The sequence below is a fragment of the Myripristis murdjan genome, chromosome 14 (assembly GCF_902150065.1).
Source record: "Myripristis murdjan chromosome 14, fMyrMur1.1, whole genome shotgun sequence".
In the NCBI taxonomy this organism is placed as follows: Eukaryota; Metazoa; Chordata; class Actinopteri; order Holocentriformes; family Holocentridae; genus Myripristis; species Myripristis murdjan.
The window spans coordinates 34,560,607-34,588,376 of record NC_043993.1 but is presented as its reverse complement, the minus strand read 5'-3'; the positions used below and the strand labels follow the sequence as shown (position 1 = coordinate 34,588,376).

Here is a 27,770-nt window from a genome sequence, read left to right as displayed (position 1 = left end):
CTGCCATGTCTAATGTAAAAGATGAATTTTGCTTGATGTATTTGTTTGCTTTATGTTTCTATATGTGAAACAGTACGTGGGTATATGTCTATAAAAGTGCTGCACAGTGAAGTTTACTTGCTTACTTGGTTATTTGTGTGTTCATTTGTTTGCACCAATAATATGTGGACTTAGAGATCTGTGAATGTAGATTCCCCAGCCTGTCGGACTGGCACACAGACGGTTTACCGGCTAGTTAATGCTGAGGACGATTTGTGCTTTTTCAAGTCTTTTCTCTTTGTGCTCTTTTTCTCATTTTCCCTCTTCCCTGCCTCACAGGAGGTTAGGAGTGGAGAAGGGTATGAATATGAGCCAGAAGCATGGAGATCACGCCGCTGATGGTGAGAAGGAGAAACAGGGGGGTAAGGCGGCAACTCGAGCTCACAGCTGTGAAAAGAGGAGAAGAACATTTTTAATATATGGTATAGTGTATTGAAGAGAAATCCATTCCCCTTTTTACATATTTTCTTGTGCTACAAAACTAATTCAAAGAGCCCTGTCTCCTAAAAGTTACGCTGTAAACTGCATTCTCAATTATGTTTTCAGTGGAAGGTATTTTGTCACAGATTACATTTGTTTGCAGTGGATCACAAGAACATTTGTAATCACAGTTTGATGACAGCACTAGGAGAAAGGTGGGGTTGCAGATGGATTAAACAACTGATCCAGGCGACCAGAGTCCAAGTGACGAGTGCGAAGTGGCAGTGTTTGTTTGTTGCAGCCGTAACCAAGATGTTTTTCTGCCAAAACCTAACCTTTCCCTAACTTTAACCAAGTACTTTGGGTGGCGAAAGGTAAAGGAAATTGGCTAAAATGCTCTGATACCAACCATCAGAATGTGTAAACCTGTGCAAAGTGTCAACAATACCTTTCAAAGAATGTGTTATAAAGTAATTTGGAGGAGTTAAGCCAGGTCTGCACTATACGGTTTTTCAAATCTTTTTGTTTAACTCCAACTCACACTGTATGAGTAAACTATCTCTCTCTCTCACACTCATATGTAGGGCTGTTGCCCCTTCACTTAAACCAAAAGAACAGAGAGAAGAGTATTTTTTTTTTTTTTTTTCAGAAACGAGTGACACATTTCACTCTAAGCTCCTGTTGATTTACTTGGAATACTTTTGTTTCCGATCTCCAAACCGAAAATGTAGTGACGCTGCACACTCTTAGTTCTGTGGTGCCTTAGATGAACATTTCTGGTGCTTTTTGAGAGGCTGTGTTTGACACTACGCACAGGTGCAGTGAGGAAGTACTGATGAGAATGACGTGTGCAAGGAGGCTTTAGTTTATGACCAGTGCTATTAGGCAGCGTCTTGCTCACTCTAATCGTTCAGTGAATAGTTTGAATTAGTCACTGTGGTGATAAAGCAAACGTCTTCCCTTTGCAAACCTTAAGTGAATCTTTGCCTCAGTACATAATTTCAAGCAATAACTAACTGTGTGCTTCTCTCTGGCAGTGCTATCTTATCATTCAAAAAGATTGTCATAGCTCATTCCCTTGTTCCTGAGTCACTGAGGCAAGTCATTAATCACAGTTCAATAAGAAGTTAAGCTCAGAGGGAACAACTTACTACTCAAATTGCACTGGAGCACAGGATTGTGGAGCAGCAACAACAACTTTTAGACTGGCTAATTGCTCATCTTTAAATTTATCGATCCGGAAACGTTTTGAGAGCAGAGTACATTGCTAAATTTATCCGCAGGATGCTGCCATGTTTGTTCACTTCCCTGAAGCTGAAGGTGTCATCAGAGAATTTGTCGACCGGCCAAGCAGGCGCCTGGAGCAGCTCCAGACCTCAAGACCTGCTACGAATTTCAGCTGTAGGTGTGGCAGTTCAGTACCTTCCAGTTCTGGATTACATTAAAGGAAATTGCAGTGTGTGTGTGTGTGTGTGTGTGTGTGTGTGTGTGTGTGTGTGTGTGTGTGCTTACCCCGACAGTTTTTGCCATCTCGTTGCAGCGTCCCAGTCACACAGCTGCACACAGGCCCCGTCCCCATACTGGTGCAGATCTGCTCACAGCCTCCATTTTCCTCCTCACACCAGTCCGATTCTGAGGAAGCACCGTGGGTTTGTAATATATCATTAAACTCCAGGCAAAGCCGTGGAATTTTGACTGAACTGAGATGAAAAGGACTGGAAAAGTTTTGGCAACCATCAATTTCCACAATTTGAGCTGCAGTTGATTCCTTTCATTAGGGTGAATCTGCCAGTGTTCCTATGATTACAGTTGCCTGTCTAATACAGTAACCCTAACCCTAACCCTAACCCCTGAAGATACCTGGGCCCCTTTCTCAGAACCACATTATGGATCCCAGTAGTGCCCTGAGCAAAATACTCCCACACCCAGCTTCTACTGCTGTCACATCAAGGCTGTTTTCTGACCAGTCAGAAGGAACTGACCAGGCCCAGAACTGTACTGGGATTCATAATGATACCAAGGTCATTTTTAGGATAATAATGACAAAACATGAATAATATATCTGGCAATTTGTTCCAAAGCACAGCTACTTTGCAGTCAAACAAAATAGAACATTAAGGAAAGAAAAAAAAAGCCAATAAAGAAAGGGAAGGAAGAGACGCTCTTTTGAATGACTCTTGGAGTGGAATGAAGCCATTAGAGCCGGTTCCCATCAAGCAGACGTAATTCCCATCACTCATCTGAGAATTTGAGAGCCTCTGCAAAAAATGTTATTTAGTCAGGTCATTAAACATGGGCTAATAAACTGCATACTTACCTCTCTTTCTGATTGGTCCCACAGTTAGTATGTGCTCTTTATGGTCACTGTTCTCGGAGTAAATTCTTCTGTTGTGCGGACAGTTCTGCATGTACAATGTGCATAAATTAATGCATAGCATACATTCTTGCATCAAGGCTTTTTTAAAATGTTTTTTTTCCTAATGCACAGCGATCCTCACCACTTTGCATGCGTTTGTCTCCGAGTCACACAGGGAAACGTCGCAGTGCAGGTGGACCTCGTCATAATCCCCAATGAACTTGAAGACTGTGACATGGAAGCGGCAGGTGAGAGAGACACCATTCTCTGCCATGCCGATGGTGTTGTCCTTGATGTTTGGACAGCTAAAGAGGGTGAAAAAACATTACTGATGTGGTTACAAGTGATGAGAACATTTAAAGACCCCATGAAATGGACTCTTACTTTCTCTATTTTTACCCAATTTATCCTCAGGGATCAACAAAGTATTTCTGATTCTAATTCTGATCATGTATTTCCTGTTGAAACAGGAAGTTTGGACGGGGCATGGTGCAGGGAAGGATGATTCACAAGTGCAAACAAACAGGATCTCAGTCTGGGAGAGAAACTATTTTATTTGGGTTTGGGTTAAGGGGCAGGTGGATGAGAGAGGACGTTTAACCCTCCTATTATGTTTGGGGTCAATTTGACCCCAGCCAATGTTTAACGTCTCTAAATAAATGATTAAAGTCATTTTTTTTGCTTCATATTTAATGAGTGTTCCTAATGTAATGGGCACTATCGGGTAAACATGAAATTGACATGATGATATGTTTTAATGTCCTGTACACACTTTGTAACGCATTGGTTATAAATAACAAAAATCTGTACTTAGAAATAATATAAAGTCATTAAAACACCAAAAATTAAAATTTCTTTCCAATTTTAGATCAATCAGTGAGATTTTATGGTGATTTGCATATTTTTCAATTGTCGCGTAATACGAATACTGGATGTATAAATGGGGGTGGGGGGAGTTATGTTTTATTTAAAGGGCTATTTAGGTAATCAACAAAGAAACATAAAGTACTTGACACATAAACTTTAATAACAATTTTAGTTATAATAATTTCGTGGAAGTTTAAACTACAGGGGTCAAATTGACCCCAAACATAAAAGATGTTCAAAAATGTCAACATAACAGGAGGGTTAAATACTTTGAAAGTTTTACTAATTTTAATTTACAGCCACTAGTGCAGGATGATGTCAGTGTTTAAGATACTCTGTTTTACACGAAGTGGAAGTCATGTGAGGCCTCTTCATGAGGACTTTAACTGTTGGCTGTTAGTTCACCCAACAACATAGTATGGAGTGATGGAAGGTTTAGCATAGAAAACAAGAAAGTGTATCTGTTGGAAATTTTTTCAAAAAGGTTTGTTGTTTCATCTATTGTAGTTTTAAAATGAAATAGAATTAACTCATTTCAGCTGATCTAGCCAGGTTTATACAGACAAAGAGCCACATGTTCATCTGCAGATTTGATCAACTCTATGAGGCAATATGGCACAGTAAAGTGGCCACCCACACAAGGTACCAAACGCCACAGTGACATTTAAGGCATCATCCTTGTCCAGATAAGGAACGGGTTGAGAGACCATGAGAAGCTCGCATTTTATTGTCTCCTCAACAGACAACGTTCGAAAACATCCCAGGGAACATTCCCAGATTCTCAGCCTTCTTCAGCCTGAAAGAGAGCGGTGGATCCTGTTTCAGCCTGCCCAGCCTGAGAACAGAGCTCGCTGTTATGTATACCATGGCCATTGTCCAAAGAAGGAGGCTCATTGCCCTCCTTGCTTTACTTCAACAGAAACTAAATGACCGCATGCATCAACTTTACAGACTCACCTGTTCGACTGTAACAATCAAATTGTCTGCTCACTCCATCAAGAGGACATTTTCTGTACTAAAACAAATGAAGATGTATCTGAGGAATACAATGAGACCAGATTGGCTCAACTCCTGCCCTTCGCCACCATCGAGAACCTATTTATTGGTTTAATGGCCAAAGATTAGCTGTATGACTGAGTGAGGAACCACTTTGTCCAGATAAAGATGAAGATTGATTTGGTCTTCAAAGTTAGTCTGGGGTTCCAGTGACCTAGATGATCTGCTTGGATGGTGATACACGACAGCAAGTAAAAAACACAGAACATATCAGCCTAATAATTCTATATGGTGATATGAAAGGTCTGTACACTATTTGGAGGTGGTTTGGTTGATGTTTCCCTGAAGGTTTTAAATGCAGAGTTGGCATCTGATAATACAAAGATAACAGAAAATTTTCAAGCCATTGAGCTTTGGAAATGCTGCACAGATCAACACCTGTTGTATCAAACTTTTTAAGATATTTCTGACGGTTTGGAAAGATGTCGTATGAATTATAACTCCCACTAACTTGTCAGTTGCTTCCCATCGGGCATCGGGTATGGTTGCGATCGTATTTGGAATGCTCCTGCAAAGGCTCTATTATTTAGCCCGGTGATCCTCAAATACCCATTTTCAACCAAAACAGTTCTAGTTCTTGAACCAGTTAGGTCCAGGATTCTTGGAACCAAGGTGCTAACTAGTGAACCGGCCCATTTTAGTACCAGTTTGGAGTGGAACCGTTACGACAGAGGTGAGGCCAGGTCTTTGGCCACTGACTCCAGTCCTCCTGTTACTGAATTCAGCCTCAGTCTGCTGGTTTGCTGCTCTGTGACCCAACATGCGTAATACTTCCCCACATTACCCCGTCCACTGCCACTATTCACTCTGAGTCTCCTTTGTGTTTTTCACCTTGATAATTTGGCCCTGGGTTCTAACAAAACCAGCCTTCACCAGCTCTGCAGCAATTTCAAGATACAATTTACTTTTCTTGTGCTCCTGAAATTCAGGAAAAGATGGAGGGGAAATCAATAGTTTTGTTTCTTTGGCAGAGCACTGCTCTCTACAATTTCACCATTGTTTCCATCTTTCCCTGCAGAATACTACACACCCACTTAAGTGCCCACTTCAGGTCGCACTAGGTTTTTCTTCCAGGGAACGAACTTTTCAGCTTCCAAGCCAATTTATTTGGTTTGGAACCGTAACCGAACCATAGCAGAGCCAGTTCCAATGTGGGTTCTTTGAAGGGATTCCAGGAAGTCCTCAACAAAATGGGGACTCATTTAATCCACTATAATTCAAATGGCTAAAAAGGATTTGAATTAGGGAGTGTTTAAGCACTATTGCATTACTCCTTTGTATTCTTTCTTTTTCACTCTCACCACCATTATCTCTTGGCCCTAATGTGTGTGTATCCAGGGGTCCGATGTGAAAATGTTTGGGAGCCCGTCATGTAGCCTACCCTCTCTCTATGATGATGTAGCGTAGCCGGTCACTGCTGTAGCGGGATGGCGTGGCCCAGCACATGTTTACTATGAGGATGAGCTGGTTTTCATCTGCCCCTTCTACAAAGACGCCCACAAAGAGGACGTCCCGCGTGCTGAGCACCACCTCACCCTCCCTGTATGGCTGTCTGTACGAGGAGTTCTTATACAGAGCCATCTTGGTGATGAAGTTGCCCTCCTGGGTCGGCAAGGTGAGGTTGATCACGCTGGAGAATGGCAGGTAAAAAAGGGAAAAAAGAGGGCAGATCAGGTATGATAAAAGCAGAAACCCACAAAGCATCTGATGTCTTTTCCATTGGCCTTGAATGCAGCACAAGGCCATGCACGCTATGTGAGTCCCCTCTAACCTGAGCATGGGTTTGAGGACGGTGTCCAGCGAGATCTTCAGGTCCAGTTCATAGGCACAGGAAAACTCCACATTGATGGTCTTGTCTCTGGTGATGACGTTCCCCGTGTTGTTCACGCTCTCGATCCACACCGTATTCTTGTACATGATGTGTGTGCCGTTCGACTGTCAGAGTGATGAGCGGACGTTCAGAAAATTCAACATCAGAAAACACATGACTGACAGGATTATAACTTGATACATCAGTGACCTGTTCATTATAAATATTGCAATGTGTTTCCATGAACATGAACTCTTGCCCTTAAGCGGTTTTATTTTATATCTTAAGCATGTCATGTGTAGAAATTATTGTTTTCCAAATGAAAAGCCAAAAGAAGGATGACAAATGATACCTGCACTGAAGACACCTATATGTTCAATTCATATCAAATGGAAATTATGGGCAGAGTGACACAACCTACAGCCTTAAAATTAATGATGCAAGCATTTATTGATGTTATGATGCTATCAGTATTGTAGGACCTTTAAAAAAAAACAGTACAAGAAAAACACAAGTTCCCTGACCAGCACTATGGAGCCGCAGTGTCCTTTGGTGTTGTTGATGTGGAAGGAGATGAAATCCTCTCCTTCGATGCCTGGGCACTGTTGGTCGTTGATCCTGACATCCTCTCTCTCAAAGCCCAGCTGGAAGAGCTTGCACTTGGAGATGGAAACCTCCATCTGGGCATGTTTGCAAGTCACCTCTGCCTGGATAATGTCATCATCACCTGGGGAAAACACATGATACAACATGATCTCGCAAGGTCATTCAAAATATACAGCAGGGTAAGAGCAACATGCTGCTACACCCAAAAGTAGATTTGGATCTGTCTGTGTTCTCCATCTCGGATATGACAGGTGTGATGCTGGTTGTTTGATTACACACTTATTATACGGTGGATCAGTGCTCTATGGCAAGCCATTAAAGCTAGATTTAACTCTAGTAGAGCGCTGGACGTCCACATGGAGGTGAAATCTCCTCATTAGTTGCTCTGTGCTCTAGCCTGCTAATCCACAACACTGGATTTCTACTATGGAAGTGAATGGAGAGATGGAAATGACAGTGTTGTGGATTAGCAACCCAGGAGAGCACAGAGTAACTCATGAGGAGATTTCACCTCCATGTGGACTCACATCACCCAGGGAGCAATACAACCCAAAGTTCAGTTTTGCTTTAGCTTGAGTTGCATCTAAAGAATTCAACACAACTTGTATTTTCTCCATTTCTCCCTGAAACCTCGCCCGTGTCATTTCTCTCTGCCCTGCGTTGTCCTGTGATACACACCACTCACCTGCAGGGCTGGAGGGTAATTCCGGGCATCCACACAGGTCACCTCCATTTTCCTGCTCACATGTGTTGTTTGTGCAGATCTCTCCTGCACAGGGGTCGTAGATCCATTCTGCTAAAGATAGGTCCACGCACAATGTTAGCTGTCACACATACGGCATCACCTTAATCATCTCCAAGAGCCCCGAGTTAAGTTTCTGGTAAGGCTTTGGTTTATATTCATAAGTACAATGGCGTATTAGGGCAACTGCAGGCAAAAAAAAACATGAAGCCAGGGGAGGGGGGTGGGTAATTTAAAAAAAAACAAAAAAACAAAACTGAATTTCTGAGATTAAAGTGGTGAATTTACGATAAAAGACTCACAAATTTATGAGAAAAAAAACTTGAAAATTCTGAAATTATAAAGTCACAAATTCAGGAGAAAAAAATAGTTTCTAATAGCTGACCACAAAGCTGGATCAACCAATTTTTGATTCTATGTGACTTCATAATCTCAATAAATAAATAAATATCAAATTCTAGTTTTTATGTTTTAAATGTATGAGTTTAATCTTGGAAATTCTGAGTTTTTTTCTCAGAATATTACCCCCCTACCATGACTTTTTTTTTTATCCCTACAATGGCACTAAAACGTCCTCATACATGAGGCATTTTAAGGCCTGAGAAATATAAAATGTAGAAATAAAAAGTATAAATTGAGCCCAGCAATTGATACTGGACTTTCGGGTCTGATCCCAGTGACAATATTTGGCAGTAAAAATATATGTTTTTTTTATATTTATATAAAAGCACACATTTGTATCAAGGGATTCTCACATTTGGTAATCAAATAGTTGTAGCAGTAATTAAAGATATATACCGGTGGCTTGATATTTTATAGTTCTCAACTTTTTAAGACAAACTGCAGCGTCACAGGCTCAGCTGTGACAGGCTGCTCTGCCAACAGCCAACATGTAACAGAGTCCACTACACACACTGTTTAACGATAACTTTGTTTTTCAGTCATCTCAAGTGCTTTTCACTGCAATATGTACTGACTGTTGACCTACATATACACCAATATACATTGTACAACAGTGGATGAAAATATTGGCATGCTTATATATCTGTCAGATTCTAATAATAAACATAATATGCAGAATCTGAAGGAAATATTTCATGAGACAGTGTAGTTAATGACATAATAAACTGAAAGTAATTTTACTTTAGAAAAAGTAAAATTATATGATTATATGATTATATTTAAGGCTTGTCGGCAGTGGAGACACAGGGGAGGTCCTCGGCTTTGGATTTCTCAACAAACAAACAAACGGCTCAGGAAAATGTAATATGTCATCAGTTATGACTGCTAAAGCAGATTTGTAGAACGGCATATTGAGGCCGTTACAGGGGGGGAAAAATTATTACAGAGCCACAGGAGGCAGGTAATATTCAGTGAAAAGCCCTGAGAATGTTTGAGAATAAAGCCCTACATTTACAAGAAAAAACTTTAACATTCTGAGATTAAAGTGGTAAGTTTTTTTGAGAAAAAACTCACAAATGTATGAGGATAATAGTTAATAATAGCTTTTCTTATCTTAACGGGTTTAATAACAAGGAAACATTTGTGATTTTAGCCCAGAATCACAGCACGTCAAGTAGCAGCATCTGCAGGGTGCGGTTGATCTAACCGTGAAAAGTGAAGCCGTGTAGTTCCTTGACCAAAAAGTAAGTAAGAGTTTTTTTTCCTAGTAAATTTGTGACTTCAAAATCTCAGAATTTTTTTTCTCATAAATTTGTGAGTTTTTTTTCACAGAATATTACCCTCCTCTCCAGCTCCATAATTTTTTCCCTACAATGGCACTAATAAGTCATCGATTTGTGACGTAACTGTAAAATCTCTATTTTAAGAAACGCTCATGCTTCTAATGGTTTAAACTGTGAGAATAATGCAACACAATGCACTTCAACTTCAGCTTTACTTACATGACATCAGTGCATTGGTAAAACCATTTTGAGCTTTGTTAGCATGCTTACCATTCATCCAGAAAACTCTGAGCTGCAATAAAAATAAATAAAAACCTGTTTTCACCCCCCTCACCCCTGTGGCCCTGCCATGCCATGTGCCTGTCTGCTTGTTCACTGTTTTGAATCTGCTTTGCCGTGTGTGTGCCATGTGGCAGTCAGGAAGGCTGGCGCCTGGCGGTGCCCTTACAGCAGTTCTCTTGGGTGATCCACTTGGTGGTGAGGCTGCCCATGGAGCGGCAAGCCTCGGCATAGGCTGCCAGCGAGCCACAGACCTGAGCCTTGCGGTGATTGTAGCAGCCATCCAGGTAGCAGGACTGGTAGAAGGGCCGGGGGTCCAGCAGGCCGTGGCAGGGCTGAAAGAAGCCCTTCATCTGGGTCAGTTTCTGGCAGCCATCTTCACCTTGCAGCCCCAGCACTGCTGTGTTGTCACAGGACTGGGCCAGGGCCACGTACTGTGTTTCATCACAGCTAGAGGAGAGAGATCAACATCCAATTACACTAAATATACACAGACTGACACTGAGTGAAACAACTGCCGGTTGAAAGTCAGATTTGACCCCCCATCCAAAGACCAGAAACCCCAGAACCTATATAAGAGAGCAACAAAAAAAGACTTCTCTAGACCTCTCAGACACCCTCTGTATGAGTGCTTGAATGTTACAGGATACATAAAGTCCCTTGGCACAAAATGACCTTAATATCTTCACATGAGACAAAATGAACCTTTTCGAACTTTCACTCAACAATTACTTAAGAGATTTCTGGCTTTCGAGAGTCATTTTCTTGACTATTTATTTGTTTATTTATCCAGGATCTTTTTTTTTTTCTTTTTTTTTTTTACAAGAGAGACTCGGCCAAGATGGCAACAACTAATAACATATCACCATGTCATACTGAGCGTTTAGAACTCTGAATGGAGTTTCTACTGGACACATTTTCTGACTTACAAACACAATGGAAGTGAATGGGGCTTCATTGACTTCCATGTATTTACTTATATGGTATTATATGGAATTGTATGTTGACACCATATATGTTAAGAACACACACACACACGTTTATAACATATATGAATAACCCATAGTAAAACCTGTATATCTCCATATATTAAAAATATATAAATGATGAATTTTTTAAGGTATTATATGCTGGCGCCATGTATGTTAGCAATATATGTGTCATTTATATGTGCAGGTTTATTAAAAAAACATTTCAACTTATTTCTAATAGGTTTCATATGCAGTTTGTACATATTTATTCAATTATATAGGTTGCATGTATATAGTCATATGTGTGATATATATGTAAAAAAAAAAGTATTATACATACATAAACATGCATATTTGTGTGGGCTAGACATATATGTCAATATATTACATAGTTCCAATTTCTAATAGGTTTCATATATAGTTTGTACATATTTATTTAATAGTATAGGTTACATGTATATAGTCATATGTGTGATATATATGTAAAAAATTTATTATACATACATAAACATAAATATTTGTGTGGGCTAGACATATATGTCAATATATTACACAGTTCCAATTTCTAATAGGTTTCATATATAGTTTGTGCATATATGAACTGATTTGTCATATATGGGAATTCACAAATATTATATTTCTGTTTGGGCTGACATTCTCAGTGCTGTAGATTATGTGAGGACACAGTGAGGTCTAACGAAAAGAAGCGAGGCAGCACTGCTATTATCCTCTGATGCCCCGTTAAAACCTGTTTTGAGTTTGACCTCCAGGAGAACCATGCTGTCCACCACATCACCTCCGCCACGCCTCACCTGTTCTGCATGCCGTTGGTCTTCCAGCTCTGGGCCAGCTCGAGGGCGCTGACCGCCGGCTTGCCCCTGGACGTGGTGTAGTCGTCACCGGGGTCTCCGTTGAAATTGCCACACAGGCCGCATACCTTGTTCTGAAGCCTCTGGCCCATGGTGATGCTGAGGGTGTTGAATCGGTTGTATCGGACCTGTATGTCCAAGGGCGTGTCAATGACCAGGAAACCTTCAGAGGTAGACAGACGCGTCATCAGTCCTGTTACAAAAGGTACTGACACTGGTGTGCCGTTGACCTGCGGAAAGACAGAAGAGAGAGAAATATTCAGATGTGTGTGTGGTTCGAGACACACACGATCACAATGAAGCATGTGTCATTTTGAAGAAGATTTAATACTCTATGTTTATTCTTGTCGTGGTTCTGAGCTTTATGGACTTTTGTGTTTTCCCCTGGAGTCTGTGTTCATGGACATAAGAGGTGTGAGGGGGCACCACTACTTGTATTTGTATTTGTTTTGGGGCAAAATAATTTGGAAAAAAGTTCTTCAGTTTCCATGTGTGCCCTTACGAAACAAAAATATATTGCAGTATATTGGAAAATATCATGTGATATATTGGATAACCCATTTCCATATATGGGAACTAGTCTTATATTTTCCAATGTATTGCAATATCTGAAATGCGCAATTACTTATGTATTACTCCATATATTAAAATATATTGATGCAATATATATATATATATATATATATATATTGCATTACATGTTTTACCAATATATTATTGTATTGTATTATGAATTGCTAAGACATTTGAGGGACTTCCACAGCATTGATCCTGGTCTTATAGCCTGGCTAATGGACTTTTTAACTGAAAGACCACAGTGTGTGAGGGTCAATGGTGTCCTGTCAGACACTCTTGTCTCCTCCACTGGATCACCTCAGGGCTGCGTTCTTTCACCTTTGTTGTTTGTTTTGTACACAAACGAGTGCCGTAGCCAACATGTGGGGCGTCACATCTTGAAATTTGCAGATGATTCAGTAATCGTGTCCTTGCTGAGCAGTGACGACCCTGACCATGGCCCTGTAGTAAAGGAATTCACAGACTGGTGTTCCTCATCGTTTACGTGCATCAACGTGTCAAAAAACTAAAGAAATGTTGATTGACTTCCGTAAACACCTGTCAGTCACCCCTCCTCTTGTCATTGAGGATCAAGCTGTCGAGCTGGTCCACAATTACAAATATCTTGGGACTAACATTGATGACAAGCTGTGTTTTGATTTGCATGTGGATGCTGTCTGTAAAAAGGCACATCAACGAATGTACTTTTATAGGAAACTGCGGAGCTTTAATGTTGACAGCACTTTTATGAGGATGTTTTATTCCTGTTTCATTGAATCTGTTCTGACCTTTTCTTTTGTTTGCTGGTTCGGCTTGCTTTCCCTTAAGAACAAAAACAGACTGCAGGGTATAGTGAAAGCGTGCAGCAAAATTGCAGGGATTAATCTCAATGCTCTTTCTGACATATATAAGCTCAGAACCCTGAGCAAGGCCCGTTCACTCCTCACTGATCAGAGCCACCCCTTGGTTGGTGAGTTTGTGCTGCTCCCGTCAGGCCGCAGGTATATCCTGCCAAGATGCAGAACGAACAGACTAAAATACTCTTTTGTCCCTGCTGCCATTGGGTTTCTGAACAAATGATTATAATTGTCTGTTCTAACTATTGTTTCATTCTGTGTTATATGTTTTGTCATTCTGTGTTGTGGCTGATTGTTTTTTGTCCTACTATTGCTGGCTGCAGAGCAATTTGCCCCATGGGGATAATAAAAGACTCCTTGAACCTTGAACATTTTCAAATACATAACATAAATTTATTGTAATTCCATATATTAAATGTAATATATTGTAATATATTTCATGTAATATATTGTTGCTGTTTTTTTTTTTCCATAAGGGTGTTGTTTATCATGTGCTCTTTGTGTTGTGGTTTTACATTATTTGTGCATCGTGTCTCTTTTTTTAGTGTACCTTCATCTGCTATGCATCTAATTTTATGATAACTGGGTTTATTCTGCTTAAATTTAGATGTCAAAGCAGTGTCATCCCTCACAAGAAAACCCAGTTTTTGAAAGTGGTAAATGCATTATCTAAAGCTGAACTTGAATAGGAAAAATGTTTGTAAGGGAAATGTATTCATCAGAAGGTCTTTATTCATTTCTTGCTGAGTATGGATTTGGATTTGGTTGCGTCCCTGATAGACATTTTGTGTGTGTATTCATTCCTGTAGTCTGTCGTGCTCCCTGTAGCCCTGCAGTCCTGCTCCGTTTAGTGTTTTCACCTGTGTCTTGTTACCCAGTTTGCTTCTCCCGCCTCCTGTGCTGTCCTGGCCAGTCCTCTCCTGTGTCTGTCTCCCTGGGTTTTACTCCTCCACACCTGTTCTGTGCTGCTCTTGTTTGCTCTGCCCTCGCGTTGCTCCCTGCCACACGCTCTTCCTTGTCTTCCTTGTTAGCCAATCCTCTGTTCCCTCCCGTCTCGTGGCCCTCCCCTTTTCTCCAGGTGTGTCCAGTTGGCCAGTCAGTTCAGTTTGTTTTTAAGCTCTGCTCTGATTTTACTGCTTTGCTGGTTCCTTTTTTTTTTTTTTTTTTTTTTTTTTTTTTTTTTGCCTTGTCGGTTTCCTGAGTCTCCATGTCCCTGATTTCTGAGTGTCTCTGTGTAACCTGCCTTTAGTTATGTTAAATATATTCAGCTTTGCAACTCTGCCTCACCCCATATTTGTTTTACCGCAGTTGCCAATAGTCAATGTGATATGATGATATTCAATATTTTTAAGTCTGACTTTACATCCTGTTGTGTAAGAAAAAATAAAAATGCAAGTATTCCATGCTTCCCTCAGAATTACAATGCATATAGGCTAGAAAAGCAGTTGAAATAGCGACACTAAACTCCATTGAAACCAAGAATAACTCGAACAAGAACAATTTCTACTGCTATTTCTACTATTATTAATACTACTAATTCTTCTGCTAATGATAATACTAACATGCATAACTACTTTAATGGAATCTGGTCAGATTTGATGGAAATCCAAGCATCTGTCTGGAAGTGATGCCACTGTGTGACGAACATCCGCACAACAATTTGTAGTAAAGCTGTTTCTGGTTCTCTGTGTGTTAACACTGTATTACTCACATTTTACGCGTGGTCGGGAACCTGTGACTCACAAGCCATTTCTGTCTCTTTGTCAGAAGTCATATGGCTTTCGACAGAAACCGTGTTTCAAAAAAGAGCACAAATTTCTGGCTCTAAAATTACCAAAAATTACTACCAAAGTTCTCTCTCTCTCTCTCACACACACACACACACACACACACACACACACACACTAAAGACCTCAACAGATTAAGCAAATAGTCCGCTGATATGAAACAGTGATCGCTATTCTATGCATTGTTTTTTGTCATGAAGCATCAGGCTGTGTAACCCATTTTAAGCCCTGCACTGACATTTTTTTCCAGTGTTGTTTTTTTTCCAGTGTGCCTGCTCAGTGCTCTGTTGACTTCCATGTCACCAGTATATAAAAAACACAATGCACACCCTTAATTTTTTTCACCCAGGGTCGGTGCAAAAATGGGAATAATGGGGAATAATGAGAATATTTGTCTGATGGGCCCAGTAGTATGCAAAGAGATACAGAGTGATGGTCGAGTGAGCTAGATAATGAATGAAAGTGAGAGACTGGCATAGAAACAGAGCAATGGTGGTTGAGTGAGCTAGACAGTGAATGAAGAGAGAGAGCAGAAGTGAAGTAGCAAAAACAAACATTTTGCAAAGGTTTGAATCTATGCAGCCACAAGAGGTTCATCATACAGGCATAACTGTGTGCAAAAAAATGTGACAGACCCTGTAGTTTCTAAGATTAGCCGTGGACACACACACACACACACACACACACACACACAGAGGACCAAACACACGATCCCCTCTAGGCTACACCTGGCGGAGATAACAATGTCTTCTCTCACCTTGACAGTGCTGCCAGAGATGAGTATGTTCTCCTCATTGATGTAGAGGTAGACATGGGAGATGGTGGTGAGGTTCGGCGTGCTCCACTTATCAAAGTTGGCAATGAGCTGGAAGGAGAGGTCCGGCAGCTTGTGGCAGTTTGTGGACAGGACGAAGGAACAGGAGGCCGGGAGGCGCAGAGACGCCCCATCGAAGGTCTTGAACACCCCGCCGCCGGACGCCACGCAGTGCTGGGAGCGCCGGGCGAAGCAGCCTTTCACGCCGTGGCGCAGGGCGCACTCCTCCTCGGTCTTGCAGCGTCGTGGGTCGCACTGGATCAGGTTTCGCCCGATGCACTGGCAGCGCTTAGTGCAGTCGTTGTTCCAAAACAATTGCTTGGGCTGCAAAGGAGGGATGTATAGAGAGGGAGGGGATTTGTCAGTGTGGGACAATGTGCAGTATGTATTCATTGTGAACGTAGTTTAACAAAAAATAAAGTCATGCTCATTGCTTCAGCCTCCTGGGGAACTAAAGACTGTCAAAATGATAAACACTTAAGTAGGATAAAACCAACCTGGGTTTTGGAGGCCTAAAGTAACTCGGTAACACTTTACAATAAGAGTACAATAATTAACGTTAGTTAACATTAGTTAATGCCGTAATGGTTAATTAACTGTTAGTTAATGATTATTATGGCATTTACTAATGTTAATAATATCTACAATAACTTGGGTAACCTTAAATAACATATAAATTAATACCTTAGCATGAACAGCATTAGTACATGATTCTTAGACACATTAGTTAACGTTAGTTAACTGTTACTTAATGTTTATTACCTGTTACTTAATGTTTATTATGGCATTAACTAACGTTAATTGTTGTACTCTTATTGTAAAGTGTTACCAGTAACTCTAACTCATGATAGCTGATATTTTGTGCAGATATTCATAATCTTAAATCTTGTGCTGTTTTCATGCTAAATGGTGTGGTCCTTTTCAATATGGATGAACCATAATCATATTGTAAGTAAAGGACATTTACTGGCCAAACTTCAGTAAAATGCTAATATTGGCCTGATAGATCATCAGACAATAGATTGGCATAATCCAAGAGTAACAGATTATATTTGTCAGTCATATATGCGATATCCAAAGTATGCAAAGTGTGCAATTTATTCTCTTTAGTGCACGGATGTGAGACTGACCTCGTAGTACTTGCCATCAGTGTAGCAGCCACAGTTTTGAGGCAGGATGCAGCTCTTGCCATTGAGGACGTAGCCCTGGTCACACTGGCATCCCTCGACACACTCCTGGGTGCAGTCCCTCTGGCCGCGGGCGGGGGCGCACTGTGGCGGGCACACCGACATGCAACTGGAGTAATGGCTGTTAGGTGGACAGCTCTGGACTGGGAGCAGGCAGGTTGGCAAAGACATTAGCTGATGATTGTTCGGACTAAATTGAACTGCACAGCACATTTTCGAGTGTCAGTTAAATGTTGATTTTTGTTGGGTTTTTTTTTTTGTTTGTTTGTTTGTTTTGTTTTTTGGTGACAATTTCTCAGAGCAGCCATGTTATTAGAGAGCTGATATGGGTGAATGATAAATTAGCAGGTATGAAATGATAGAAACGCTCACACAGTGTTGATTTTTATATGTATTTGTGAGAGGTAATGTCAAACTCTGAGAAAACTATTACTATCCTGTCGTCAAGGTAAAAACAAGTGTGTGGGACACTGAAAAGTTTTCTGTTGTTTGTTTATAACAGCAGGGCCCGCAGTTTTGTTTATAGATATATTCATTGTTCAAATAAGTGTCTTCTACCCTTACGAAGCAAAAATATATTGCAGTATATTGGAAAATACTATGTGATATATTAGATAATACATTATATATATTTCATCAATATATTGTTCCATGTATTGCTAAGACATTTTGAAATACATAACATAAATTTATTGCAATTCCATACATTAAATGTAATATATTGTAATATATGTCATGTAATATATTGGTAAATATATTTTCTTTCCGTAAGGGTAGGCTTCTTTTTGTTTTAGAGTGTTCAAAATGGTTTTTTTTTTTTTTGTTTTTTTTTTTTGTTTTTTTTGGTTAAATCAATTTTAGGCTCTGCCAATGTAAGCAAATATTTGTCAAAACAACATAATGTATCTTTGACTCTTAACACTAAGGATTTTGCAGTACATAACAGCAACAGCTTTTCCTGATTATAGATTGTGGATATTTAAATGATGATTTGTGACTCCCTTAAATATTAGATTCACATATGTACAGTGGAAAACTGGGAGATGAATGTGCTGTAATGTAAACAGTTACACAATATGAACCTGAGGCTACAAGCAGGATATTACACTTAAAGGGAGATGTGCAGAAAACAGAGCCTGGGAGTGCAAAACGAGTAAACACTTGATGACGTTATGGTGAGCCCAGAAAAGCACTCACCACAGGGTGTGTCACTCCTCCAGCCAACAACAGGCACTCCTTGGGTCAGACAGGTGCTGGCATAGATCTGCAGCCAGTTACAGATTGTGTCCTGGGCGCCCTGGTCCAAACAAGTGTCCTGCAGGCAGCTCTGATAGAAGAATGCTGGTGCCACCTTGCTGTGGCAGCGTGCAAACACACCTCCTCGGTCCACTATTAGCCCACACAGCCTCACCGCCTCAGGCTCAACAAACACATACAGCCCATCCCCGACATGGAAACGTATGCCCGTGTTGCCCGTGTTGACCCCGTCCTCCGTTCTGATGTTCATGTTGGCATCTGCCACCATGAGGGGGGCATCATTTGGCAGGCTTCTCTCTCCCAGGCCACAGCGTGGGCACGAGTCTCCACAGCCAACCTGACAGAAGGTGTCCCTTTCTGCCCACGCCATACCCCAGTCAGTGGTGGTGAGGGTGGGTGGGTATAAGGGCATGCCCTGGCAGAGGCCACAGGAGGTGTTGTAGAGGTTGCGGGGTAAAGTCAGAAGGAGGAGAGTGTTCCAATCAAAAGCCACTTTCAGGCCAAAGTCTGTCTCCAGTATTAGCTGCATGCCAAAGGTGAAGATGTTGACCTTCCCGGGGCCCAGCTTCAGCGGAAGGTACAGGCGCTCCTTATTCACCTGGTAAGAGAAAGACCAAATTAAATTGGTTCTGGTTCTAACACTCCTATGTCTTACTCTTTATCATGATAAGCAGTAGCCGATGTCCCAGTAAACCAAATTAGACCCAGTCTGGACTTGGTTTTAACATGCGTTTTGGGTGATTGGATCATTAGTGAACATTGATAGATGCAAGTGTAAACGACCACAGAGACATACTGTGATCTCATCACTCAAAGTGCTTGCTGAGGTGGTCCGGAACACGTTTGACCACATCATTTGTAGTGTAATGTATCCTGATGCGTACCCGACAAGGATATAGTGAATGAATCTGAACAAGCAGTCAGTTAAGATACTTTCAAGACACATGGTAAAAACAGGTGTGAATGTGCCTCAGCCGTCTACTAGTGTTTGGATCACCTGAGATGTATGGTAAAACCAAGTCTAAATAGGGTCTTAGAGTCTCCAATCCAGTTTTTGCATGTCTTTGGACTGTACGAGGAAACCCAGGCAAACACAGAATAACATGTAAACCCACCACCGTCTTGCTGTGAGGCTACAGGGGTACAACTGTATATATGCATTCTTGCATTTCCATACATTTATCAAATAATGTAATTGTATAACGGAAGAAAAAGACAAAGACAATGAGAAAAAAGTGTGTGTGTGTGTGTGTGTGTGTGTGTGTGTGTGTGTGTGTTGGATTATGTGTGTGAGATCTCTGGTTCTCCTCAGATCTTTGAGTCAGTTTGTGAACACATTCCAAATGTCACTCAGGGCCAGGGTTTTATCTGAGCCAAATCCAGCCTGATAAAAGATGCCCATTGAAATCAAATCCACTTTAAGCCAATCAAAGAGGAATTCACTCTCTACCTGGTTATTCTATCGGCCTGATTGGAAATAGCTCACACTCACATAAACAACAACTATGACCTTCACAGGTCATGGAGAAAATGAGTATTAACATGGAAATGTGTCAGATTTTCTGAGGCACCTTATTGACTTCCTGGCACACTCTTAATTCCAGGTGTTCTCTCATTCGAAGACAATATAATTGTAATAAAATTGTGACTGCTTTTGTTTACCATAGTCCCTCGGTATGCACTCACCGTGACTGTGTTTTTGTAGGTCCGAGACACTTCAATTTCATAATCGTAGACTTCCAGAACAAAGCCCCTCACCCATATTGCCTGGGCTGTGTCTCTTTCCTCATTACGAGCTGCCAACTTAAACTGAGGAAAGGACGTTCCCGTGATTGTTGCATGGTCCCTAATGTACTCTCCTCCACAGGTGGTGGTGGCCATCCTCAGAGTACAAGAGCTCTGCAGCTCAAAAGGTACACCACCAAAGGGCAGAAAGTGTCCATAACCAGCCACCACACATAGCGCCTCAGTTCGTGGCTGACAGAAATACAGGCCATCGCTCTCCTGGCAGTACTCCTCAGAGTGGCAAGGTGCAAGCTGACAGTATACGCTGTTGTCGGAGCCATTGCAGTAGCAGCGTTCTTGGCACTCCCAGTCACTCCAGAAAGTTTGATTGGTGGCCAGCTGGCGCCCCTGGCTCATACAGCCACAGTCACTGCGTGGCACACACAGACCATCCCGAAGTGCAAAGCCTTCCTCACACTGGCACCCCTCCTGGCACGGCAGAGGACATGGCTCTTCAGGTTCATCCAGGTTGTTGCAGGTCACAGGGCAGGCACTAGTGCACTCATCAAAATGACTGTTCTCTGGACATGGCAAGGCTGTGTAGAGACAAACAAGGCAGGAAAAAGGAAGAGAAAAATGATCAGCAAATCAATGTTAGAGGCAGTTCATACCCAATATTAGGGGTGTAATGATGTATTCATCAAATAGGTGAAGTTTAAATTACGCAAATTGAAGTAAATTAATCACCATAGAGAAACTAATAAAATGAATCATGCAAATGTTAGTCTACATTCCTATACAGTGATTTGAATCTATTTTTTTCTTTCTTAAGAAAACAAAACAAACTTGCATAGGGCAAATACTGGGAGGCATAAGTTGCTGCACGGACCCCATTTATTGTTACACTAGGTGCTAACCACAACAACAACCAAAGATAGCAAGCTGTCTCTGCAACAAAACAGTGGCAGCATGCCTGACAGTTTCCAGCTTTGTTGCACCGAAAATCCAAAGTGTAGGACTGTAGGATCTGTAAAATGTTAATTAAGTACTTTGGAATCACAACAAGTGAAAACCTTGTTGCCAGTTCTTTAATGAAAAGTTTGACAGATGTCCCAGGTATATGACAAGGTTATATGAAGACATGGAATAGATGTATGTCTACTCACGACAGTTAGTGGCACTGCGCCAAGAAGCCAGGCTAACTTGAGCGTCCTGACAGGCGGAGGCGTAAGCCTGCAGCGAGGAACACAGAGCGGAACGGTTCCCCTCCTTCACACACATGTTATACAGGCAGTTCCTAAAGAAAGGTGAGGGGCTGACTGCTGAATGACACGCCAGGAAGGAACTATTCCCTGGGTCATTGATGTTGCCACACATCCAGGGGCTCTGATAGAGACGCAGGTCTGTGCACATTTGATAAAGGTCGTCGCAGTCACCATTACAGGTCATGTCATCGGCAATGGCCCGCCAGCCCTCTGTAAACTGTTCAGTGGACTCTGCCTGACGTCCATTAGGGAGGCGGAGGTCATCAGTGGCATTGTTATTGAAGACACCGCACAGACCGCAAGTCATATTGTAGAAGACAGTGGAGAGTGAGATGTTGAGGGAGCCCTGGCGTGTATAGTGGACACGGATCACACCACTGGACTCCACCACCGTGGCATTGCCTGGTGCTCTGTAGATCATGATCGTCTCCATTGGGTGGACATACGGGAGTGTCACCGGTTCACCGTTCAGCTAGAGGGCGAAAAGGTGTCAGTAACCATAAGCTGTCAGCAGCTGGAGTCAAACCCCATAAGAAAAGGCTTTAGAAAGGCTTGTAAAGAAAGTACTAACCTTCACTATATCGAAATCCATGCCTCCCATCTGAGCCTCCAGGTTAGCCACCCTAACTATCACAGGTCTCTTCCAAGCAGGGCCTTTGTTCATGAGGCGCCTGCCCATCTTCACTTCCACATTTGACACATTAGTTGGTACTGCAGCACACAACTTTAGCAGATAGTAGGAGCTGTCATCTGGGATGGGCAGATAGGTACCATCAAAGGTGGGCATCACAGTGGTCTGGGAGAGTGAACACACTCCCTCCCTCCGAGGGTAGCAACCCAGCAGGCCCACCTCTGCCACACATACCTCACCCTCCTTACAGGAGTCATTGAAGCAGGAGATTTCCCCATCAGAGCTGCAGATGCAACGGCGGGTACATTCACCTCCTTCACCGCCAGGGCTTGCCCAAAAAGTGTCATTTAGTGGGTAGTAGAGGCCATTGTGCTCACAGCCACATTCTTGGCGATGTACACAGCGGTTTCCACTGAGAACGTAGCCTGCGTCACACTGGCAGCCCTCTTTGCATGGGTGGACACAATACAGAGGAGCGGTGAGGTCCGAGCAGGAAGCGGGGCAGGCGCTCGTGCACACCTGGTAGCGGCTAAACTCTGGACATGACATGGCTGAAAGCCAATAAGAGAGGAGAAACGGCATCAAATCTTGCTGAAGGATAAGGCTGAAGTTGAAGAATCTGTTGAGACCCACTGAAACTTAAAGAACCATACCAGTGATTTTAAATTGGCACTTTAGTACACTTTACCCACATTTTACATTGCAACAAACCATTTTGCAAATCATATGAAGGTACTAAAGATTTCACATACATAATTAAAATCAAATCTGAGTTTTAAATTTTTAATTTTTGATTAAATCAATCACCTTAAAATGTTCTGCCTCTGTCGCTTATGAATTCATCACCATTCATAAACCACAGAGCTGATAATTGGCTTTTTAAAGCAAATGTTTCCCCAGGGCCTTTTTTCTGACTATTATCATTCCACCCAATTTCAAGTCATCAAAACACAGCAGTGCTGCTGCTTTTAGGTAAACTAATGTGGACAACTTTATTACAGTGATGGAATACTGGTGTGAAGAGAGTTGTAAAATACGACTGCTTGCTTCAGGAAAAGATTAGCAGAAATGTGAAGTATGCAATGTGAAGTGCACAATTTACACGGAACATGCAAAATCACAACAATAAATCTTGACTATATTAATTTTAAGACATGGCTGTGGTTACCATAAGAAGACTGATAGCCTCTACTAATCTCTACAGTACATTTTATAGTGTGCATATTGATGTTTAAAAATACCTTTAAACAAGTACACAGAATCTTATACAGAGCAACTGTCTAAGATTCATGTTATTATTCAGAACTCACCACAGAAGGTGCGAGATCTCCAGGATCGTATAGTGACGCCCAGGGCCTGGCAAGCCAGAGCGTAGGCCTGGATGGCCTGGCAGAGTGTGGTGATGTTATCCCGGTTGCTGCACATGTCATATACACAGCTGTAGACAAAAGCTGTAGGGTCCACGACAGTTCTGCAGTCCCTGAAAGGTCCATCGGTTTTATTGATGAGGCCGCAGTAGTCGGGACGAAAATAAAAAGCTTCGGTGAGTGGGTCACATACGCTACAGTTCTGGGCGCAGCCATCTGTGCATCTCCAATCTGCATCCTCTGCCCGCCAGCTGCCACCTAACTCCACCACGCTCTCTGCGAGTGACCCGTCAGGCAGCACCGGGTCATCAGCGGGGTCGTCATTATAGTTGCCGCAAAGACCGCAAGTGTTGTTGAAGTAGGAGCTGGGTAGGGAGATGGAGGCATAATGCTGGCCATCGTAGGTTACCAAGAGTCCAAAGTCTGTTTCTAGGGCAACGGCAACTCCAGACTGGTACACCTTGATGGCACCAAGCTGGAGCTGGACTGGCAAAGTCTTCATCAGCCCATCCACCTAAGGAGTGCAGCATAGAGAAATTCAGAAAGGGGACAGTGAATGAATGTACAAATATGTAAACTTGCTTCTTCTTTATCATGATAAATACCATGGTGATCCAGTTTACACCTGATATTAGTATGCATCCTGGGTGCCCGATCATGAATCCAGGTGTAAATGTACTAAAGGTAGTCACCAGCAAATTGGACACATAAACAACAGGGTGTAATTGCACTTGGTCTTTCTTTGGGCACTTCTGCTTTATTGGACAGTGAGAGAGAGGCAGGAAAGACTGGTCCGGAAGAGAGAGGACGGCATGCAAGCAAAGGGCCCAGGCTGTAATCGAACCCTGGCTGTGTGTCAAGAAATAACCTTAATGGTACACGGTACATGATCTACCAGGGTGTCCAAGTGCACTTGGTCTTAAATCACATACAGGAGCTACATAAACGGAAATAAGCTCCTCTGTGTGGATCCAACAATGAAACAGGTAACAGTAAGCTGTGATACTGACATCCTTGTTGAAAAGGTATTTTGGGGTTAAGTAAAACAAGGTGTTTAGTGTCAGTTTTACAGGACTTTTTAAAGTATTATGAGACAAAGTGGCAGGTATACCAATTCACACCTTGGTAAGGGAAAGAGAAATCAAATTTCAGAGTGCATACTGGAGACCCATTTCAATACAAGGTGTAAATATGATCCATTATAGCGCATAAAGGAGCCTCTCACCTGAGCTGTTCCAGAATTGCCCTTGGGCAGCATAACTCTGTGACCGTACACTTCCACCGTGACGTCTCGAAGCCAGGAAACAGCAGTAACCCCGCGGTTCTCATTTTTGGCTTCTACGCTGAAGAAGGGCAGCCCTGTTACCTCCCAGCAAGGCCGCGCCAGCAGGTAAGAGCAGGTTCCCTGGAAGTGGTAGAGGAAGCCATCGAAGGTGTGATAATGAGGGTCACCAAACACCACGCAGGTACTGGTGCGGGTTGGCTGGCAGTAGAAGGCCCCATCCTGCTGTTCACAGGTCTCCAGCTGCCCACATGGAGCCTGTTGGCAGTGCACCTCGTTGTCCAAATCTAGACACCGGCATCGCTGTGAACACCGGTCAGACAGCCAAAAGATTTCCCCACGTCTGTAATAACGCCCTAAAGAGCATATAGGAAAAATTAACATACATAATGGACATTAAAAATCACATCTACAGGTACAGTTACACAAGAAAATATCATTATCTGCTCCTATAAAACAACAGTTAAGCAGAAACCACTTTGCTTCTTGCTAAAACCTAAATAAAGAAAAGAAAAGAAAGAGACAAGACCCTGGTCGTCTCAATCCAGAATAGAATGGACTAGAACCCCAATATTTTACCAATAAAAAGTGATTATAAACTACAAAATTATTCTCTTTAACTTTAGAGTTTGTCAATTAAATAGCATGTCCACATTTGTATTTGTCCAACTAAAGATACTGCCACTGCTTTTGAGAAAGATAAAAATGCGCAGACACAGTCAGAGAAGTTCAACATTTTGAACTTGCCATTGTGGCTGCAGCCATTGGCTGGATCTATCAGTTCAGTGTCTACGCGGAAGAACCAGCGCCCGGGAAGATTCACATTGGTCGTCTGCTCGATGTTCACTACATCGTTTGACCGGGACCCCGGCAGGTTGAAGAAGTGACCAATGTCTCCACCATTGAAGCCTGACTGAAAAGGGGAAAGGTGTGAGGGATGTGAGGTGAAATGTTTCTCGTTGACTTTTTGCCATCAATCAAAACGATGAGCACTCCATCGGCCATGTGACATGGTCATGGGGCATCTTGACTGGAATACCTGAGCTGTTGTCCCTCCCAGTCCTGTTAAAGGATCTCCACCGCTCGCTGTCCCTGTGCTCCATGTGATATCTCCATAGTTGAACATAGAGAAGAATTTCACTCCATCTGAGATGAGCACAGTCTGGAACGTGTTCACCTTTTGATAAAATTAGAGCATAACAACAGTTGGATTAGTTTCACTACCTGACCCCGTAAATACGGGATCACTTCATTTGGATTATCCAGTGTTAATATTCATAGGCCATGGCTGTCTTTTAAATGCGACTTTTGTGATTGGATGTACTAGACTGAAACGCTGCCCTGTCCGCATATGTGTGTCTAGACCTGACATATCAGTGTAACCCGTCTGGTTGGACAGTGATCAGATATACTCCAGCGCATTCTGCTCTGTGTATTTATAAATTGTCTGGATCGTGCCCACATGCTGTCCCCAGACTCACTGAGATACTAGCTCAGTGCGTGCCAGGCCACCTCGGCATGTGGTCTGGCTGATCGGATCCAAATGTGAGCAAGATCCAACCTCAGAGAATTCAGACTTGACAATTAATACAGCATGATCGGATAACAACGGTCACATCGAAAAGAAAAGTGTAACCACAGCCTTAGAATCAGCTTTTTTTTGGATTGTCAAATACTGCCCAAAATTACCTTAACCTAACTTAACTTAAAGCAGCATTTGACCCGTAAACCCTCTTGGCCCTCAGACTGCAGGCCATGCAGATAACCACCAAGGTCCATGTTCAAAGCATGGATTCCACAGAGTCGGAATTCATTCCACAAAGTGGGTAAACAGACATCTTGTACTTCCTGGCAGAACACGTCCCTATTCACCGGTCGGCCTTCAGGGACGCAGAGGGCGGAGATGGGTGGAGTTGCCCCCAAGTGTGTAGCACAAGGCTATTTGAGTCTTTACACTTCTGAGAAAGTATGACCAAAAACCTCACAAACAAGTAAAATAAGATTTTTCCCCCTTTTTAAAAATCATGCTATTGTAAAGTCATGAAAATTAGACAGTATGACTGTAAAAAAAAAAAAAAAAAAAAGAAACCTATCAAAGCAAAATAAAAAGCTTAGTCTATGAGAAATAACCTAATGATAATTAAAACTCCTGCAGAATCCAATTTGTCCCTTGTGTGACAACAAATGAGTAAGATATATATATATATGACAAAACAGGTTTGGGTCGTTACCGGGGTCGTCTGGCTCCCTCCGTAGAAGGTGACCTGGTGCCACGTTGCAATAAAAACCCAGGTGGCTGTGAACGTGGGCATGTTTCTGAAGTATTTCCGGACATCTTGTGTTGCTCGCTCCAGCATTGCCGGTTCTGTGGACTCTCGGTAGTACACGTCTCCCCGGATGCCGTTGTGCACATCCGCCCACAGCGGGGCAATGAAAGACCTGCTGTCACTCAGGGGGAAGGCCTCTGGCGTGAACTGGCTGACCTGCACGTTGAAGGAGATCACACCGTTGTTGTTGACCTGCAGACAAAAGGGGAAAGGATTGGTGTTAGCATTACATATTATGTTGTGCATATGGCTAGGGTTAGGGTTAGGGTTAGGGTTAGCTATATTATACATTGTGTGCATGCATGTAGATATGTTTTAAAGAATGTTAAGTGTAAGATTGATAGTTTGCTGTTTTCTGTTTTTATGATATTGCAATTAATAACGACATGATAACTTTGATCAAAGCTTACATAGATAGAGCGGTAAGGGATGTTGAAGAAGATAAATGGCAAGAGCAGATTAATTTCTGGAGAACTCCCATCATCCATCTTGGGGGTCTCTTGATCCCTATGGCCGGGTCCGAAGGGGTACAGGATATCCTGAGTGCTAGCTAAAGGAGGATGAGGTCAGAGAGGTCATAAAAAGAACGTTTCTCAATGTGAAACGATGAAGGAATCGGCTTTGGAAGATGAGTGTCACATAATGCCACGCTTGAAACATATAATTGCCAAAATTATAGTGGGTGTTGACATGATAATGTCCCGCTGTAAAGTATTTCCTACCTCCTGTCTGTGCAAAGATGCTGAGGAGGTGGAGCAGAATGACTGGATTGCCTGGCCTGACCATCCTAAAAGAACAAAAGCAAAGGGCAGGGGTTAAATGAGTCGAGAGATGACATTGTGACTCATGAAGAAGGAACCGTTTGACGAGTCGTGATATCACTTCATCACCTGGTGAGTAACACCACAGGAGTCAATCAGAGGGACTAATGTTACTTACTCAAGCTCATTCATTTTGTTTGCAGCCAAAGGCAGAAATGAGTCATAAGACGATTTCTCATAAACAAGAGCGTTAGA

General features: G+C 42.2%; 1 protein-coding gene across 1 annotated transcript; it reads right to left on the bottom strand.

Annotated features, from left to right (window-relative positions):
• Nucleotides 1–322: 322 nt before the first annotated feature.
• On the bottom strand, nucleotides 323–27,540 carry tecta (tectorin alpha). The gene is made up of 23 exons (XM_030069177.1): nucleotides 27,477–27,540; nucleotides 27,165–27,304; nucleotides 26,659–26,946; nucleotides 25,467–25,604; nucleotides 25,175–25,340; nucleotides 24,371–24,783; nucleotides 23,089–23,659; nucleotides 21,719–22,329; nucleotides 21,049–21,619; nucleotides 19,844–20,478; nucleotides 18,098–18,755; nucleotides 16,844–17,043; nucleotides 15,657–16,037; nucleotides 11,644–11,930; nucleotides 10,030–10,310; nucleotides 7,840–7,950; nucleotides 7,073–7,275; nucleotides 6,510–6,673; nucleotides 6,120–6,368; nucleotides 2,958–3,120; nucleotides 2,777–2,861; nucleotides 1,972–2,091; nucleotides 323–426 (listed from the first exon to the last, which is right to left on the bottom strand). The coding sequence occupies exons 1-23, from the start codon at nucleotides 27,538–27,540 to the stop codon at nucleotides 323–325; spliced, it is 6,603 nt and encodes a 2,200-aa protein (XP_029925037.1).
• Nucleotides 27,541–27,770: the final 230 nt, after the last annotated feature.

Bases quoted from the DNA above. Each gene is read 5' to 3' on its own strand.
- tecta (XM_030069177.1), bottom strand. From the start codon at position 27,540: ATGGTCAGGCCAGGCAATCCAGTCATTCTGCTCCACCTCCTCAGCATC. The intron at 20,479-21,048 runs GTGAGTAGACAT...GTCTCTACACAG, and splicing joins GCGCAGTGCCACTAACTGTC to CCTTGCCATGTCCAGAGAAC. The intron at 6,674-7,072 runs GTCAGGGAACTT...TCACTCTGACAG, and splicing joins ACTGCGGCTCCATAGTGCTG to TCGAACGGCACACACATCAT.